Below are 21,002 nucleotides of genomic sequence, written 5' to 3'. Positions count from 1 at the left end.
TGTGACTTCCACAAAATAAACAAACATGAATTACATGAACAATCCTGGCTTAACATATGTGTAAACTTTACTGTTTGGAATCACGAAGGCTGTCCCTTATCCCTTATAGTTATTCCTGTGTATCAAATGTGACTCGCACTGGCTGTGACAATACCGTTAGTTATTTTATATCATATATTTCATATTTCAAGTTAACACAAAATTATGTGTCTATTGTGAGTTACATTAAAGAATTAATATTACTAAAATCGAACTCAAAGAACTCAACATCGTGGAAGCCCAAATGTGAATCCAAGTTATTTTAGAAAACCTTAATGGACAAAAAGAATTCAAAATAAATACAATTTTGACATAGCTCAAAAACCAGCTACAGACTGACCAAAAACTGAACTAAAAACTATATTTGCATATTTTAATGACGAAGTCTGTGATCATATTATTTAACAAACAAATGTATATGCGGGACAAAATAAAAACAACTTTAATTTGGATGAGGTGGTGCTTAAACGGTTCATTGGGATAATATTATCTGAATATCCCACTCTGTCATATGTTCCTGATTATTGGTCATCAAAGTCTTCAGATCTTAATGGTAAAAAAGATTACGACATTCTAAATTGGAAATTTATTTCATTTTATGTTTGGAACGAAAAGCTATCTATTGATGAACAAATTGTTCCATATTTTGGAAGACACAGCTGCACAATGTTCATGAGAGACAAGTCAATTCGATTTAGTTATAAAATATGGTGCATGTGATACAGGTAAAGCCTTTTTCAGATTCTTTTACATTATTTTAACTTAATAAATATTTACCTTGTGTACAGGTAATCTATTTTCATTTATACCATACTGTAGACCTGCAGATCACTGTGCACTAGAAGCTGATGTGGCAACTGGAAGTGCTCTTTCCAATTGAATGAATACGTGGAAATTAAATTACTTGATTGCAAAACAAAGAAACTAGAGTTCAAAATCTCTGTGACAGAAGCTCTTCTGTCGGCTGAACGAAAAGAAACAAACGATGATGCTGATGTCGCTAGTAAGGAATATTGCCAACATTGAGGGTAGTTGTCAATTGAAGCTTTGTGGAAATCCTACAATTTTTATGAGCGAAAATGTTTTAAATCAAAATATGAATAATTTTTTACAACTTCTATTTAAAATAATTCTTCTTATTTTTCGATTTACATCTATTAATAACGTCATTAATTTAGCTAACATAAGTGTTGCAACATTGCAACCCCAATATGAGTAAACTATGGATAATATTTAAGCTTTAATGTCGTAATGGTGACTAATCCGAAAAGGTGCGATGGTCATTTTAATTGTCAATTTGTCGAGCACCTCGATAGTGATAGGGCGAAGCGGATAAGAAAACCTTTTTGAACACTTATGAAGCGGGGTGTGATTAGCTCCGGGCTCCAGTGCGGTCTGCGAATTAGAGTGTAACGCATTAGAAAAGTATTCAAACCTATCAGAAAATTGCAACAGCTTGCCTACTCATGACTCCAGTGGACCAATTACATGAGGAAGGTTCTTTTCTTACGTCAGCATAAGCATATGTTTCTGTTGCAGTACCTGATTGGGTGTTACCGTGTGAGTCATCCTAACCATTTATTGGTGTACAGAACTCCCCCACCTAGGCGTGTTAGGAAGAATCTGTATTATCTAGAGAGAGAAACCCAACCATAAAAGAGAAAGGAAACCTATCAGGGAGGCCTGAATAGCATTCATACTAATGTAGTCGCCGATGTAGTTAACCATTGCAGTATGAGCGCCATCCTCGAAGTCCACCCCCACGAACCTCACGACAATTGTGAACATCAAACTTTCTATATTTTCATTGAATTTGCATAACATTCGTTCTACCTCCAATGGCAGGACATTGTCTATACAGATTTACTTATAACGTTTCCTGCAGATATTCGGTATTCTGATGATTTTAGACATATTTTTAAAAGGAATTGTTTAAAATTTGGCATTTATGATTTAAAATAGGCTCAACTTTTTGTTGAAGAACATTGTTCTACGTTTTCGTATAGTCCACACAAAACAGTAGCTCGGTATTTTGGCGATTAAGGCCACATTTTATCGGATTAATTAAAACTTTTTATTTATAGCTTGCAGTAAGTGCTACATTAGGTGGCAAAACATGTTTGGCAGTCCATGTTTTTCTTTAGCCTCCATATAACAGTACCTCCCAATTTTCGGTATTTTGCCATATATTTAAAAGACTTTGGTATTTGAAACTCGCAATATACAACAACAATAACTGTAAAAGTACTAAAAAGCAATAATACAACTTGTAATTAAGAGAAGGGATTGAGCTAAAGCCGTGACATTATGTTTTAAAAGTACGGTTAGGAGGTGGATGGATCTAGAAAGTTAAAATGTAATTAAATAAAGGGACAATATTGGAAATGCGCACTACATGTATACAAAAAGTACTAAATGATATTAAATTTGATATTGGGTTAACGAGAGGTTTGAGATTTTTAAGTGTACTTAAGTGTATTAAAGTACTTAATGGTATTAAACTTTTTATTTATGGAAGGCATAGAGTTGGATACAAAAAAATTTGGTATTGGGATAATTTTTTTATATACCTCGTACTGACCTGGTAGGATGTATTTCAGCTCTATCGACATAGAATTTTAATCTGATAAAATATTTTGTGGTTTTATAAAATGAATAGCAAAACCAATATGTCCCTATAGCATGGTGGAAATAGAGTAGCGTTAGGCTGAGCGATACCCACAATCATGAAGTGTAAATACCTCGTACGATGGTCTTCTAACAGGTGTAAAGAATTCAAATATATATCTAAATCAATAGGAATTCTAAGACCTTTAGAAATATAGATGATAGAAACATAAATTAGAAACATAAATAGAGCCAAGTGGCTGGAAATGTGATTAGGACCACTTTAAAATATGCCGGATCACATTTCTGTTTTGAAATTACTCAATCTGTAGGCCGAAATCATCAATAAAGATAGTATGTAAATAACGTAAGATTGAGTAGTGATCATTATATAGATGTTGTAATAAAAAAATAAATAATAAAAAGAAAATACCCGTTGAGATCTCAAAATATCTCTGTGTTAAAACTTAAACCATTATAATGGTTTTATCACAGACATCAAGATGTTTCTTGTAAAAGTTGTGGTGTACAAATTCTCTACACATTGGGAGCCATAAATACTACATTGGATAGTTTGTCAAAACTGGAAATATTATTGACCTTTGACCTTTTATATTTCATTCAACTATCTTTAATTAATAAAAAAGTAAATTGAGTAAAATGGATGGAAAAGTTTACAACAGCTGTTAGATGAGCTTTAGTTGCAAGCCGTAATTTTTTAAGAAATTATAAGTCTTTAAAACTGTCGTATAATCAAAAAATCAAAAATATATTTACTTGATGTATTTTTCGCTGCAATTGTTTTTGGACTACTCATTATTAAGTTTTCACCTTCCAAACATTTGAAGCAGGCGCTGTCCACGTCGTTACTGCTGTGGGCTGTATATTCAAAAAACCGTTTTCCGTCACCAAGAAATATTTCCGCTTTAAAATTGTCTCCAGAAAACATTTCCGCCAGATATGCACCACCCATGGAATTATTTGCAGCGTGAACTTCTTGGTACGTTGATATGTTGATTTTGTCTGGCGGAGGTAATTCAACGTTATTGTACTTCATTCGAATCAAATACAGTCTATAGCAACATATTGGGCCATTTCTTTCGCTTACACGAGGTATAAAGGCCTTAAATACACATTTGTTATTATTTACTCGAACCTTAGTCCAAATGACTCTACTAATTACGTCAGGCACAGACACTGGCATGGTACATGTACCTTCTGCAGACTCTCCAATTTTTCGATGTCGTGTTATTGCCGATATAGTAACAGTATAGTTTGTGTTTGAAACAACGCCATCATAACTGGTGTGGTGATGGGGTTCATCGATGCGTCTAATTTTTGGCCCCCAAGTTTCATTTTGCATTTTTCCATTTAGTCTATAAGCGGAAACCCCTTCTAAATGAATTTGATATGAGACGACTTTACCATTTGGTTTCTGGGGATACCGCCAACTAATATCAACAGTGTTTATTTTTGACATGTTATTGTGAATGCAAGTGACTGTGAGATCCAAAGGCTGTGATGAAACCCCATCCATTGTAGTTCCATTTACTATATCTGACCATGGTCCACACATCTTCGTTAAGTCACTGCATGCTCGTACCTTAAACTCATATTCTGTAGCAGTTTTTAAATTATCGAACATATACGGAAGATTTCGAGAATTTTGTTGATATACGGTTTCTTCAATTATTTTAGGCGTTTCTCCTGCCTCTGCCACAACTAATTCGTAGTATTGAACGTACGGAATCAAATCGATTGGGGGAGGGTCCCAACCAATTGTTATTGTGGATGCTGTGCTTCCTGTCGTTTTTACTTTAGGTATAAAAATTGGATCCTTTTCCAATGTTTGGACAGGCATTGGGTATTGGAATGGTGCACCACTACCAATGCTATTTTTTGCTGACATTCTCAGTACGTAACTAGTGTTTGGCAAAAAATTTTCCAAAACGTAAGAAGTGTTTCCCCCACCAATAACGTCCTTATAGTATGTTAAATCTGGATTGCCCTCTTGTAAAAACTGGATAAAGTACTTTTGAACGGGATCATTTCCATCATTAAGTGTCCAATTCAAATAAATCTTACTGGCACCAACAGCTTTTACATAGTCAATGCTAACTTTTGGCACATCCATAACCAGAAGGGCGATATTATTTCTTGTTACTTCATCCCCGTTAAGACCATATATGACGCACGAGTACGATCCATTTTCTTTTTTATAGACTTCTGTTAGTTCTAACGTGAAATTTACATACGTCTCGTTCACATGATCAATACTTGAAGACTGATCCAAGAAGCTAAATGCATTTTCATCCTTTAGCCACTTGAGTTGTTTTTTTAGTGTATGATTTTGTGGATAAATTTCGATTTCGCAATACAATTTCACAGGGTTTCCAATTTTTTGTTTAACTTTTTGTCCATTAGGAGTAACAATTTTGGTATTCAAGTATGGCTGGATGTATATTTTGCTGAGTAAACCAGTTTCCATAGACTCACAGGTGTAAATGCCTTCATCACTTATTCGAACTTCAGTTATGGTTAAGTAAAATTCATACATCTCTTGCATTTCTGATATATCGTTCGAATTATTTGTTTTGGATATGCCGCGGACAAATCTGAAAAAAGGAAGTTCGAGTGTTATTTCTTAAAAAATATATGTATGTATATATATGTATATTAATAAAAGAGTAAAACTTAACGATTCATCAACGCCCACACGAAACGGCTGAAGCTAGAAGCTTGAAATTTTGGAAGAGGTTGGTTCGAAGAGACGATGAGGGTCACTGATGGAGAGTATGATAGATATACTAAAGGGTTTTTGGAAATTCGCGCTAAAGGTGTACGAAAAGTACTAAATTCAACTACATTTAATACCATTTTGTAATATGTGAACGTTAAACCATAAAACTTGAAATTTGATTGGGTATCAAGGTAGAGGAGTAGAGTCGATCTAAGGAGATTGTTTTGGAAGTGTGTACTCATGTATACGTTTAGTATTAGTATATTAGTCTCGAAACTAGATATGGAAAACACCGTTGGTACATAGTTTTGAGTCCCAAAATTTGCAGTCTTTCTACAAGTTTTTTCATTTTTGCCAAAGAGAATATTAGTAAAATCATTGCAAAATCCAATTTTTCCGGCCAAGCTTTATCCTCTCCCTCAAGGGCCCAAGAATAGCCTAAATACAATTTTTTTGCCAAATCAGTTGATCAATCAATTGACGTATATATATATATATATATATATATATATATATATATATATATATATATATATATATATATATATATATATATATATATATATATACGTCAATTGATTGATCAACTGATTTGGCAAAAAAATTGTATTTAGGCTATTCTTGGGTAGAGAACCATCTTTTAGACAATTTTCCACGTATGCATTTATTTTATTTCTTACGCAATGGATGTCAAAGAGTAATTATCTTAAACTATTCTTAAATCATTTAGCCCTCAATTATGAGGTGGGCAAAACCAAATACCACACATCACGGTATTCCAAACGTTGGAAATACAAATTGCAAATTACAACTCATTTGAATGAAAATTTTGCAAAGCTCATTACAGACCAAAAATTGAGCAGAGTTTTTAAATTATAGATTTTTTTCTATATACGATTTTCTATATCATATAGGTTTTTAACACTCAAATTAAAGCCTATCGCCGAAAAATAAGATCAGGCTATTCAAAATATCTAAAACCAAAGTTAGGTGAACATCTATTTTCATTTTTACCATGAATATTTATTTCTATTTAGAAATTACTATGGAGTCATTACATATAATTAAAATTGTGCCGCTTACATAAGTCAGATTTTTGAATTCGAATATTAATACCAATTTATTTAATTGACTTGATTTCTTGAGAACTGAAATTGATGTCGGGTTACATGGAAGTGCAGTACCGAATTATGTGGTGGCGAAACGGAATAGATGATATCGAAATTATTTAACGCGGTCACACCAAAGTTAAAAGAAAAAAGAGATCTCATTGCAAAAATTCTCAAATCGGGAAAAATCGAAAAAAAATTCTATGGAATCGAATTTTAAAGTAATAGTACATTCTATGGACAAACTTTGTAAGGATCTTTTTCACCAAAAAAAATGAAATAAGAGCGAAATACGATGTTAACTGACATCTACCTTTCAACTCCCATTTGACCACTTGTTGGATAGGTATTTTCATAAGCTTTCGGGTCAAAAATCTGGTGTCCCGGGTCCGTCCCCCATGATAAAAATGGTTTCCCGGGATCAGTGTAAAAATACGTACCACTGGAAAAAATTTTGAAAAAATTGAAGAGTTAAGCCAAATTGTATATATACTACCTTGGGGTAGGAAACCATCATACAGATAATTGCCCCATAAACATTTATTTAAGTAAAGTCCCCATTGGAGTATCCCCAAGTTCACTTTCACATCTAATGTGTATATATATATATATATATATATATATATATATATATATATATTCGAATATTAATACCAATTTATTTCATTTAATTGATTTCTTGAGAACTGAATTTTTTTTTTTCGTTTTTTAAGTACTACCCAAAAAAGTTTAAATATGGCTAGAAGCAAATACTGTACATGAATAAAACAGCAAATTATGATTTCCCAGAAATATTTCATAAATATTTCTGTGATTTCTCGTATACTATGTGGGTTTTATGAAACTGGATCAGTAGTAACAGTCTATAATAGATGAAGGCCGTGAAAACTTCAGCCCGTTCTGATCAACAAATTGTGAGAGAAAAAAAAACACCCATTTAAGATTACAACTGAATTGTTTCCAAGCGTTGATGCATCCATGGTTCAATGAAGACAACGTAGGTTAAAGGTGAAAGTACGTAAAAAGCTTTTTTGGCTGGCTTAAGTCATCGTATGGCTTCTTCGCAGAGGAACAAAGGAGTTTTAGGTTGACTTAGTTCGATTTCGGCCCTATACTTCTTTGTTCTTTGCCGAAGAAGCCAGCCAGCTTAAGCCAATCAGAAAAGCGTTTCATGTATTCTCACCTTCCCTTTGAAAAAATTTCAAGTGCAAAGGTCTACCTGTTTGGCTTGAAATATCAGAATTACTATCAAAACAATCAAACTTTTTTTAATACTGGTACGTCGTAATATTATGGAGTGGGCCGATATTGTCCATTTTCGCACCTGACCTAGCACTGACGCAAATATTAGGATTTGCAAAGTTAGATCAAAATCGGATTATCGTTTCGCTTTCTATGCAGAAAATATTTTTTTGAAAATTGATATCTTTTGTGGGGGAGGTACCAGAAGGAGTGGACTGATATATTCCATCTTAATTAATTTTTGTTTTTTTTTTTTTTTTTTTTTTTTTTTTTTTGAAAATTTTCGATTATTAAAAATATTCGATTATTTAAAAATATGTTCGATTATTTAAAAATATGTTGGCTTCTGTTTTGATCATTCAAATTGTTGACCGTCTATGGCGTAGGTTCCGAAGGAATAGCCCAATATTGACCATTTCGTATCGGACCTAAATAAATATGATATAAATACTGCGACATGTCAGTTTTGGACTATATTGGTTACTTCCTTCCCTTATATGAGGTATGTTATCATTTTTAAAAAATGTTAAAACGTGTGAGTTGGAAGGTAGAGTCGACTAAAGTTACCATTTTCATACTTCATCTAATACAGATGGTATTGGAAAAATTATATGAAAATTCAACATTCATATCCAATCTTATGCGAAATCATAAATTCCACATTCATCTTAGGTTTCTTGTTGAGAGAAACATTTAGATAAGTTATAAGAAATCGGTGTATTGTTTCGCAAGTTTTGAGATATAAAAGCATTGAAAATGTTGAACCTTTGTGGGTGAAGTACCACGCGTTTTATAAGCTTCATGGATATTCAAAATGTTGAGCCCCTGTGGGGGAGATACCAGAAGGAGTGCATCGATACATCCCATCTTTACAACAGATATTGTGTTAATAGAAATAATGGGATGTGTGAAATTTGAGACAATCGGACTCTTATATCACATTTTATAAGAGTTTTAATTTTTCAAAATGTTGACCCTTTGTGGGGAGGTACTTGATGGAGTGGGCCGATATTGTCCATTTTCGCACCTGACCTAGCACTGACGCAAATATTAGGATTTGCAAAGTTAGATCAAAATCGGATTATCGTTTCGCTTTCTATGCAGAAAATATTTTTTTGAAAATTGATATCTTTTGTGGGGGAGGTACCAGAAGGAGTGGACCGATATTGCTCATCTCCGAACTCGATCTAAGTTTGACAAAAATATTACGATGTACCAAGTTTGGATCAAATAGGATAATCCCGATTGTAGGCCCTTAGAAATTAACTTTTAGAGTCATTTCAAGGAGTGCCCGTAATTGTTGATAACTCATCCAGTTCAATTGCTTATAGTAACCCTTCAACTTCTACCGACAAACTCTTATAAGCAAACGTTATCTTCTCTACCTTCTACGGAACCGTTGAATGAAACTACTGTTACTGCAGAACCGAACAATCCTCCTATTTTAATCAAGCCTCCATCGGTTAAAGAAACAAAATCTGTTCCTGCAGATAAAGATAAAAATATAACGTTTTTAATTATCTGTCTGTTTTTGCAGATGCTTCCGATATTAATAATATGTCTGTTTCAGCAGACGTTAACAACGGAATTCCTATGCCTATCGGTATTAATGAAAAGCAGACTTTTCTACAGACTACAGACATTAATAACGTAACCCCTATGCCTTTGCTTGCTGATCAACGTACTTGTTGTTGGGCCGCGTAAAACTATATTTGTAGCCCGATTACATCCAGATACCACGGTTGATAACATTCGATCGTAGCTAAAAACAAAATTGCAGAACATGCCTGAAAATGACACAAAAATCTTTAAATTGAATAAGTCCCAACCCCCGTGATATTTCATCTTTTAAAATTGTTAACCGAAATTTCTGGCCTGAAGGATTGTTAGTAGGTGAATTTGTATTTAGGGAACGAACAACCCCCGTTCATTTTCCGGTTAGTCTTTCAGTTTTACCTTTGTCAAAAAACTAACTAAATCATTATCCCGTCTCTATCGAAACGTGAGAGGTCTTAATAGTGCGATTCCAAAATGTTGGTCTTCAGAGAGACATGGATTTAACTTTTAAAATTAAAAAAATATGGGATTTAACTTTTTCTTCAATTGTAACATCTTCTGTGTGTAGTACTTCCTTCTCCGAGCCAGAGGAGCCACTTTTATGATTATCATTGACCTTAGTAATATCCAAAATCTACATACTGCATTTCAACCTAAATCTCGTAAGCAATACTTTGGCAAGACTAACGTTGATCGGCTGCGTTCTATATTAGCCAATATAAATTGTGTTTTTGACATTAATTTTCGTAACTCAAACTCTTATAAAATAGTGAACAATGCATTAGAAACCACAGTCCCACTCGTAAAATTGTGCTGTGATATGAGTCCAGCCTGGTTTACGCCACAACTTGAACGCTTACGTTACATAAAAAGCAGATAATGAAAAAAAATTTAATTATATAAATATTAAACTCTACTATAATAATTTTACAAAAGCTGAAAATACATACAACACTGAAAATTCTAAATGTTATAGTCAAGATGAGAAACAGTCAAAAAAATCCTAAAAACTTTTACAAATTCGTTAATACAAAAAGTCCGCGAATTTCCTAGTATTATGATATTTGGTAGTAGAGAATCATGTGAATCTAAAGAAATAGAACACGTGTTTGCCGACTATTTTCAAAGTTCGTATTCCATATATTCTACTAATGGTGTAAATTACTCTTATAGTATATATTGAAATGTTTCAACTCACTGGGCACAGACGCCGTACCGTCTTTCATTTTAAAAACATGTGCGCATGAACATACAAGTATTTTTAATGCTTCATCGACCCTAGTTTATTTTCCAGTCATTAGACGTGTTATTGAGAATTACAGAAGTATTGCAAAACTGAGTGCAATTCCCAAACTTTTTGAGCGTTTGACTACACAAAGAATAAACCATTTCGTTACATCTATAGTATCATCACATCAGCATAATAATGTGTCAAAGTTGATCTTTATTTGACACATTATTAGAACTGGTATGTCAAGTTCACACCGAATTCTCAAATAAACCTCAAACTGATATTATATATATGGATTTCAGTAAAGCTTTTGAGTTTTTCTTCAACTCTCCTAAAATGGATATCGTCTTATTTGCATGACCGTACCCAATAGGTTTAGTTTAACAACACCCTCTCTAAAAATATTACAGTACTTTCTGGTGTTCCTCAAGGCAGCCAACTAGGTCCGCTATTTTTCGTACTTAATTTAAACGACCTTCCATCTATTATTCGCCACTCCAAAATATTCAGGTTTGCTGATAATGTCAAACTCTTAATTCTCACAACCAAACACTTAATCTGCAACATGACTTGTATTCCATTGGTGTAGTTCAATGGAATGTCTTTAAATTTAAAAATATGTAAAAAATTGTTGGCATGTTTGTTCGGGACACCGTAGTATTTTGTTGTTGCAAAATAGTCAGGCTTAATCCCATTGCTGTTGTTCTTATAAACACAACGTTTGTTTGTTACCAGAGGGTAAGGCAGGAAATACCAAGGTTTCAGAAAGGGCCACCGATCCTCATCATGTCCCTTGTTTTGTCTGGGATATTCTTCCCAGGAGTTATTTTGAAAATAACTTCTATGACAAACAACTTTTTTACCCAAGTGACGATCGTAAGCTCAATAGAAGAGGAACCAAAAAACTAAATTAAACTAAAATTCTTTTGGAAAATCTTCTAAATATTACAACCGCAATTATAAACATTTTCGTCTATCTCCACTTGTTTACATGAACAAACTGATTATTTCGCAACAACGATATGTAAAAAAAATTAAAAACTGAACTACAACTATTTTACAGGTTTGTGCAAATTGGATGATGCTGACTCGTTTTTTGACCTTGGTGTCATTTTAGACAATAAATTGAGTTTTAACTTACATATAGAGTCTTGTATAAATAAAGTCAAGCGGCTATGCTGGTCTAAGGAATTTGATGATTCTTATGTGACCAAATGCTTATTTATCAGCTTTGTCCGACCTACTTTAGAATAGGGTTGTGTACTTTGAAGTCCTTTCTATAAATCAAAAAATATAGAATCTGTTCAGAAAAAATCATGAGGCATGTCAACGTTCACCGGGTCAGCTAGACTGGCCAGTCCGCGCGCTAGCCTATGTCATCAATGAACGGACATAAAATAGGGATGTCGGCTATTCTACTAATTAAACTCATTAGGATTAGATTCCGATGCCAAATAATATAAATGTATTCCTACTAGGTTTTAAAAACTCGGTGTGGTTAAAATGTTAAAAGTGAGTAAACCATGGTTGAAGTTATCCCTACCAAGTACAATGACCATTTTACCAATAATTTCTTTACTATAAATGTTTTAAATGTCAGCCTGGCCAATCTCTCCACTCCCAAAATGAAATATACGATCGATTGCGAAGGTTACAGAGTATTGTATAGAAATGCTTGATTCATTAGTTTGAAAGATAAAGCGTTATTTAAAAGAGCTTCGTGAAAATTTTGTTTGTGAAAATTTGAAGAAAATTGGTTTAACCGTTTTCAAGTCTATAAGGAACATACATACATACAAAAATTGGGTTTTATAGATATACTAGGTGGCCCGGTCCGCGTTGCCGGGCCGTACTTTTAGTCTTTAATGCATAATTTTTATTATATGTTATGACTCCACAGTAATTTCTAAATAGAAATAAATATTCATGGTAAAATTATAATAGATATTTTGAATAGCCTGATCTTATTTTTTTTGAGTGTTATGATATGATATAGAATATCTATAATGTGAAAACTCAGCTTAGTTTTTGGTATTGTAATGAGCTTTGCAACATTTTCCATTCAAATGAGTTGTAATTTGGAATGTTTAGAATACCGTGATGCTTGGTATTTATTTATATTTTTGTCCACCTCATAATTTATAGTATAGTAAAAGAGCAATAATCTTATTCAAAATAATAATAAAGAGCAATAATCTTATTGCTCTTTTACACCCATTGCGTAAGATGGAAATTAATTGTTTTGTAATTTAAATTGTGCGTTGGAGAACCCATAATATCCATTTTTTTCATGGTAATCAGTATAATTCAATGACGATTAAACAAATGTTCGTCCCATATTTCTTTTTAATATTCCTAATATTTTTTCATGTTTCTGCCACAATTTCTGACTGAATGAGTCCCAGTTTAACATTTCGGAGTTTATTTCGTATAGACGAACATCCCAAATCTAAGTTCCCAACCAATATTCTCCCGAGGATTACAAATTCAATAGAATACAAAATGTTCTTTTCTGACCACACATTGGTTAGGAAAGTGGACTTGTGTGTACACATAATGTGGGGACTATACTTAAATAAATGCATACGTGGAAAATGGTCTGTAAGATGGTTCTCTACCCAAGAATAGCCTAAATACAATTTTTTGCCAAATCAATTGATAAATGTGGTCAAGACCAAGATGGGTGCTGCTCCTTAAATTGAAATTGTATAAACAAAGATGTCAAATAAGGGCCATAAAAATTAAAAAAAGTGGCCAAGACGCCGAAAATAGCTTAAATCATATGATGGTTATACAAAACTTGATCAGTTTTTGCAAGGATGGTTTCTTCCGAAATTACCAACATTTGCCGAAATTAGTATGAAGTTATGGTTAAAATGTAAAATCTACTTTAAATTGGGTTGAACCTTTATCCGGGGTTTATGACCCATATCATGACCTGCAAAAGCGATTTAAGGTATCTTGAAAGTTTGGGAAGAATTTCTGAAAGGATAGAAATCCTTTACGCCCTTTATATTTGGTATTTCACTGATTGCAGTCCCAATGAATTTTTCATTTTGAGTTCTCATTAGACAGATCATTGCCATGTAAAAGAGGTAGGTCCACGTTTTGAAATGAGTCCCATAACGCTTGGTCATTTTTGTTTGTTTAAATGTGTTCGCATCTTCCAGCAGAAGCACTATATAGATCCTGGAGTTGAAAGCTAAATGCCAATTTTAGACATAAAAGATCGCCATTTAACATCATATTGCGCACTATTTCTTTTTTGATATTATTCATTCAGAATTCAAAATAATAAAAAATCTACACTTCTATACAGTTTGTTCAATTGAAAAAAAATTTCACACCAGATGTCACATATTTACGCATTTTTCTTCTTTTGCCAGAATACCATTCCAAAATTGTATGAATTGTTACAATCCGTTGAGCCGTTCTTGAGTTATAAGCATAGTAACTAATACAACTTTCTTTTATATGGTGAAAATAATCTTATATTCTTACACCAAATTTAATATGATAAGCCAAATTGAAAATAAAAATAGTACATTATACAAAATTGACAGAAAAGAAAAATAAATTGAAAAAAGAAAAAAATCTTCACTTTTTCGCTGGATTTTTACAGCAAATGTTTGTTGGTCATTACGAAGTTTGGTCCTTACTATTATTTTGAAATTCGATTCCATTGAAAAAATGTTCTCTATTTTTCCCCGATTTTAGAATTTTTGCAATGCGATGGGCTCTTTTTTTATTTTTTTTATTTATACTTCCCAAAAAGACAACACATCATATTAAAATTCTAAAGAAAAAACACTACAAATGTACATTCGAAAATAGTAAGTCAAAATGGAAAAAAATCATGCAAAATAAAACATTACTATTGTACATACATAATTAATTCAAGAACTAAATAAATCTTTATATTTTAATGTTATATACATATAGTTATTTTGAAAATATTGATTCATTCATTGAAATTGTTGATAATAGGAATGATGATACTTTTAATATCATGTTTTCGTTTAGAAAATTTAATAAATTTAAATCTATAGTTGCTCAGTTGGCAGTCTTACCGAGTATAATCGCTATCCAGGAAACATAGTTTGAAAAGAATGTAACACAGATATATAACATACCAAGGTATAATGTAATACATTGCTGCAGAATTTTTTGTTATTTCTTTTTAGTTATTGGCTGAGGGCCATTTTTATGGTTGTTTACTTTCCATGTAGTACATAATTTTATTGTTTTTTTTATTTTTTAAGGATTTTTTTGCTATACTTGTAGTAGCTACATTCGCTCGGTTGGAAACGAGTGATGATTTGCGCTTAAGTGTATTGGTGCCTCTTGCCTTTTTCCTCTCTACCTTGCTAAACTGTTGTTCAGCTTGGTAGAGGAGTTTTGTCAGAGGGTCTAATTGCTAAATTGCTACTAAATTTAAATTATTATTATTATTATTTTTTTGTATATATTTTACTATTCGTTGATAATTTTTGTTATTTATTTAGTTTTTTTAGATTAATTTGGTTATAGACTGTTTTTATACTGTTGTATGTTAATATAAGATTTTGGCCATGTTGGCTTATTTATATTGAATTGTATGAAATAAATGAAATGAAATGAATTGATGTATATGGCGGGACATCACTTTTATCGTTCTCCCAAATGTCTTTTGATCGTATTCCTTGTGCATTCAGAAATAAGGTGTGTGGTATTTGTCGAACAGCATCGATAGTTGTTGGTGATTCCAATATTGATCAGATAACACCTTCTTTAACCTCCTAGTTATTTTTGTCTCTTTCAGTTGTGGAATATCAATCATGCCATTCATTGATTTCACGACCAGAGCGCTGCAACGAGTATGCAAAAATTCAAGCATACTCGGTTTCTTACATGATTTTTGTTGATGCAGTCGTTTAGTTTGATCTGAATGAAATGACCGTTTTCGCTTCTGATCGAATCGAACGCTCAGTTTGAATCACTTCACTCACAATCAAACATGAGCGTTCGAGACGGTTTGATGTGTTCAGCAACATGAGTTGATCGAACACATGAATGTAAATGAGCAATCACAACCGTGATTGTGTTCTTTGAATCGAGTTCGCTCAGCGTCATTGTTTATTCAACCATTTAATCAAGTTGGGACATTTTATTTTGACTTTTTTAATATTTGAAATGGAAGAATATTGTGATAGTGCGACCGAAATTGTTGCAAGTAGAAACTACACAGGTGTAGGTAAACGTAAAGGTCGAAGTTTGTGAAAAATCTTGACCAATATTGTAAATTAAAAAAATATTTAAACATTTTTAGTTTTCTAAATACCAATGATGTGTTTCCTTATAAAAAAAAATAATTTTGATTTTTTTTTTTTTTTTGCAAATAAGTTACTGAAGTCAAAAACCCAATTAAAATGAAAAATTGTATGCTTATTAAATATAATTTGTACCAATTTCTTTAATGGAGACATCTTTTAGTTATGAAATCCTTAGTAAAATTACAATCATGACTTCGCTCAATTTCGAACATTTGTGTTTTAATCAAATCAAATCACTCACTTAACTACGATAAATAAAACCGATCAGACTCATCATAGATGATCGACCCGTTATGAACAATTCAACATAAGTTCGTAAACAAATAACTCATGTGAGCTGTTTGATTGCGATCACAAAATTTCGATCAATACATGTTTGATCACAACTCGTTTGGCTTGAGTAACTCGAATGAACATGTTGCATCTGACCGACTGATTGAGTTTGATTGTATTTCCACTGTGTGTGATCAAGCCTACTCAATCATACTCATTGCAGCCCTCTGTTCACGACCGTACCTGCCAAAATTTAACAGAAACAAAAAACCTCAAACAAATAATTAAAAGTACAACAACAATGATAGCACACAAATCCAATCAGACAATGCAAGATATTTCAATCGCACAAAAACAAAAGAAGACAAACAAAAACAACATAACGTTGTATATGAAATTACATGCAAAGGCAATGAGAAAGAGAAATGCGGGAAAGTTTATGTGGGCACAACAAAAAGAATGCTTGGTGTAAGAATAGGAGAACATCAAAATGATATCAATAAAGGATTAGCAAAAACAGCACTGTCACAACACACAACGGAGAGTGGCCACACAGCTGATCTAACAAATGTCAAAATTTTAGATAGGGAAAATAAGGAGAACAAAAAATATACATTGGAAAGCCTACGAATACAGCAAAGGATTGCCAGATCAATAAATACCAAAGAAGACAAAGATAATACTAAACTACAGTATTCTATTGCGATTATTTAGAAACGGTTCTGTGATTTAGCTTAAGTTTAACTGTGATTCTTATTTTATTGATTATTTATTTTTACTTTATATTAATTAAATGTTGTGGAGTCGCGTTTTATTAATATTAATAAGAAATAAATAATGCATAATTATTGATGTAAGTTAAATTTAAAGTGCAATATGTCACAAAACAAAATTCTAATAATGAAATATGTTTCTCATTTATAAACAGAATTCAATAAAAAACGCTCTTGAAAAAGTTGGAAGCAAGCCAACGAAACGTTGAGCAAAATATGAAATAAATTCGTTTATTTTCATTTGATTAACTTGACCATAAAATCCCAATAAACCCATATAGAAAAACTTAAATTGATACATTATAGTAATATAGGGAACAAACTGCATATAGATTCTATTGGCCATAACATCCTTTGGTGCAGAATGAAAAGTGGTATAATAAATAAAGAAAAAACCAGTAAATAAAGTCCTAAAGTCGGGCGGGCCGATTTTATGATACCACTTTGCTAATTTAGTTGAGCTCCACATACAATTAAAAGTTTTTATGGGAGAATTCAATCATACACCCTAGGATTGTAATTATAATTTAAAATTCAAAGGACTAAATTCGGACTTTTAAATTCGGACTCGTATTGCCCATTTGGTTCAAAATTAATTTGAAATCAGATAAAGATATATATGGGATCTCGATAATATTTGACAAAGATATTTCTGAGCTGTATTTGATATATTTCCTGAATATCGTTGTTGGTAACAAATACAACAAATCGGATGAAAAATATATATGGGAGCTATAGCTATATCTGAACCAATCTTCACCAAATTTGGCATACTACTAGACTCAATTCGGTCGTATGTGCCAAATTCCATCCCATTTGGGCAAATATTAGACGTTTGGTGCACAATAAAAGGTAAATCGGACGAAGTTATATATGGGAGCTATATCCAAATCTGAACCGATCTCGATAAAATTTAGCAAAGATATTTCTGACCTGCATTTTATATATTTCCCCAAATATTGTTGTTACAGAGTGCATATTACGGCTGCGGAGGACAAAAATAACAAATCGGATGAACAATATATATGGGACCTATAGGTATATCTGAACCGATTTCGATCAAATTTTGCATACTTATTTTCAGGCCCAATTTGGTTGTATGTGCAAAATTCCATACTATTCGGGCTGATTTTACACGTTTGGTGCACAATAAAAGGCAAATCGGACGAAGATATATATGGGAGCCATATCTAAATTTTTACCGATTATCTCCAATTTCAATAGGTTTCGTCCTTGGGCCAAACAAATGTTGTTTGGAAAATTTCATCTCAATCGGATAATAAATGCGACCTGCATTTTGTTCAGAAGAATACATGGACAGACGGACGGACAGACGGACTGACATGCATAAATCAACTCAGAAAGTGATTCTATGCAGATCATCAAAAGGAACTATAGGTCTATCTCGTTTCCGTTGGCCTGTTACAAACAAATGCACAAAGACATAATACTCTGACCACCTGTGGTGTAGGGACTAACAAGAAAATAACGAAACAGTTTGTATACCCCAATATAGCCACAAGTAATCGGGATTATTTATCAATTACAGCCATTCTGGAAATTTGAAAGAAATTATAAAGGAAAATACAAGAATAAAGGATCATGAAGTGTTATCACAAACTAGGATTACACCTTGGGGGTATAACAATCTGTAATCACTACGAAAGTACAAAACTACTATCAAAGAGAAGAAGACACGTAGGATAGCGCAAACGTTTAAACGTATAAGTCAGATAATAACAAATAAAAAACACTTCGGCCGGGCCGAACTTTTAATACCCTCCACTTTTGGGTAAAGAAAACATTTTTATATAAAAGTATCTGAATGAAAACCTGTTCCACTTTTAACTACAAATGCCAGTAAAGATAATGCTGTTAAACTTTTCAAAAAACCATAAAGTGGGTGACAAATATTCAATGTTCTGCCGGCGGAGCTAGAACCAACTATGAACTACAAATACCAATTTTTTAACAAATCCGTGGAAAAATGTAGCAAAAATCATCAAAATACTGAATATCCGGAGGTACCATTATGTGCCTCCGGTACCATTATTACATACGAAAACGTGGACCTATACATACTATGTTCCGCCACAGGAGCTAGATCCCATTACGAACTATAAATGTGTCAAAAATCATCTGAATACCGAATATCTGGATGTAACGTTATATGGGCGCTATACAAAAATGTGGACATATACATACAATATTTCGCGAAGCTAGAACCCATTATGATCTACAAGTACCAATTTTTAGACATATCCGTGAAAAAATGTGGCGAATATCACCAAAATACCGAATATCGGGAGGTACCGTTATATGACGGCTACATCAAAATATATATCTCATTTTCAATACCAACCATCCTAGACACAATAAAAATTGTTGTGCCAAATTTTGAATGATGTGGGCTGTATCGTGACAGACAGACAAACATCGTTAAATCGACTTGGAATTGTATGCTGATTATGAGTATATATACTTTATGGAGTCTACGATAAAGGCCTGCACAAGACGGATTGTATGAATTATGCTTTTTTCGACACAATGCCTTTGTCTACTCAATCATGCGCTATGTATTTGATAGGCAATGACAACCAAAAACATCCCCCATTTTGATTCATGTGTGCCATTGTCTAAGGTTCGATCGTGGCATGGCTGACTCGAATATTTGCATGGTGTTCTCCATAAATGCAGGGTGTCAACGATGACATCGAACCGTGTCATCGTCAAATTGTGTGTCATTTGTGTACGTGAGCTTAAATTGAGAGAGTGTGTGTGTGTTACTTTCGACGGTGAGGGTGTTTTTTGTGTGCTGTAATTTTGAAGTAAGAAACACCGCGTACACATAAAATTGAGTTCAATAACAAAATTTATTGGTGATTATCATAAAATTTTGGTCATAAAAAACAGGTAAATATTGTTTGCCTATTTTCTATCTACATATAGTGTTCTTTTATAATTAAAGTTTGGGGGCAGAGATTTGACTCTCATTCAATAACAGATTGTGCACAGAATTGAACAATGGAAGTATATAGTGTTGTTACATGAATTACAGTAGCACTCATTCTCATTTACACGTCACTACCGGAGGCAAACATTTATGAAATTATAATCAAAATAAGAAAAATTTTCAGGGGATTATTGTTTTTAATAAGGATTAACATTTTAGATTTTTCCGTCCATAACCACGAAATGTGAAAATTTTGTGTGGAACAATTGGAAGTACCTTTAATATTTTAGTATTCGCCAAGAAATTCTTTATTACAAAAAATTATTTTTCACATATCGGAAAAGCAGGTAGCGATCGCGCTTTGCATTCATCACGTGTGTGTCTTTTTCGTTGGCAATTGTTTCATAATTGTTGTTGTTTTTTTTTTTTTTTGATAGAACATTTTTGCATGACACACTATTCAACATTCCCTTTTATTGGTCATTACATGTTATGACGATGGGTTTGAGTGTGACCGACATGACGAGACATCGAGCATTTGCTTGGATGTCACGTACTGTTATGCGTTTGATCAAACAGGACACAACATGACGAGCGTTTTCTCTCCATGGCATAAATAGAGAAAATTGTCACATTTGCAGCCCTTTAGTCTACGACGAATATTTAGTGATGTTACAAACAGATTGACAAAGTTAATATATCCTCCTTTCCAAGGTGGAGGGTATAAAAATTACATTTGAAAAGAGCTTTAACTCTTATATTACATTGAATATTCATAAGATGGATCAAAACCAACGCAAATGTTGTGATTTTCTTAACGAATACTTGGGGAGAAAAGATAAAAACCCAATTCTGCTAAAAAAATTACAATGAAGGAATAATATGCGATGTGACAACCAAATGCAATATGTTTTTATTTTATTTTATTTTATTTATTCTATTAGTCTATGGATAATTTCTTACAGACTATATATACATAAATGATAATTATATAATTTAAATTAAGAATTTAAAAACATTATCATTTTACTTTTTATAGGATTAACTAGCTGGTCCGGTCCGCGTTGCCGTTGATAGTTTTAGTCTTTAATGCATTGTTTTTAAAGTATAATAATTCACAGATCTGGCTCACATAAGTGGCACAATTTTTAGTATAAATAATGACT

The 21,002-nt window shown here is 32.8% G+C and overlaps 1 protein-coding gene across 2 annotated transcripts in view; it reads right to left on the bottom strand.

Annotated features, from left to right (window-relative positions):
* The window catches only part of LOC101887814 (tyrosine-protein phosphatase 69D), a 148,606-nt gene that overhangs the window by 60,278 nt on the left and 67,326 nt on the right, over positions 1–21,002 (bottom strand). For both annotated transcript variants that reach the window (XM_005189019.4, XM_059131500.1), the window contains exon 3: positions 3,424–5,261. In XM_005189019.4, the coding sequence (XP_005189076.1) occupies positions 3,424–5,261 (1,838 nt within the window). The remainder of the gene's footprint in view (positions 1–3,423; positions 5,262–21,002) is intronic.

This window comes from Musca domestica, unplaced genomic scaffold (genome assembly GCF_030504385.1).
Source record: "Musca domestica strain aabys unplaced genomic scaffold, Musca_domestica.polishedcontigs.V.1.1 9, whole genome shotgun sequence".
NCBI classification, from domain to species: Eukaryota; Metazoa; Arthropoda; class Insecta; order Diptera; family Muscidae; genus Musca; species Musca domestica.
Note: the sequence above shows the minus strand (reverse complement) of the source record. Positions and strands in the feature narration are given on the sequence as shown.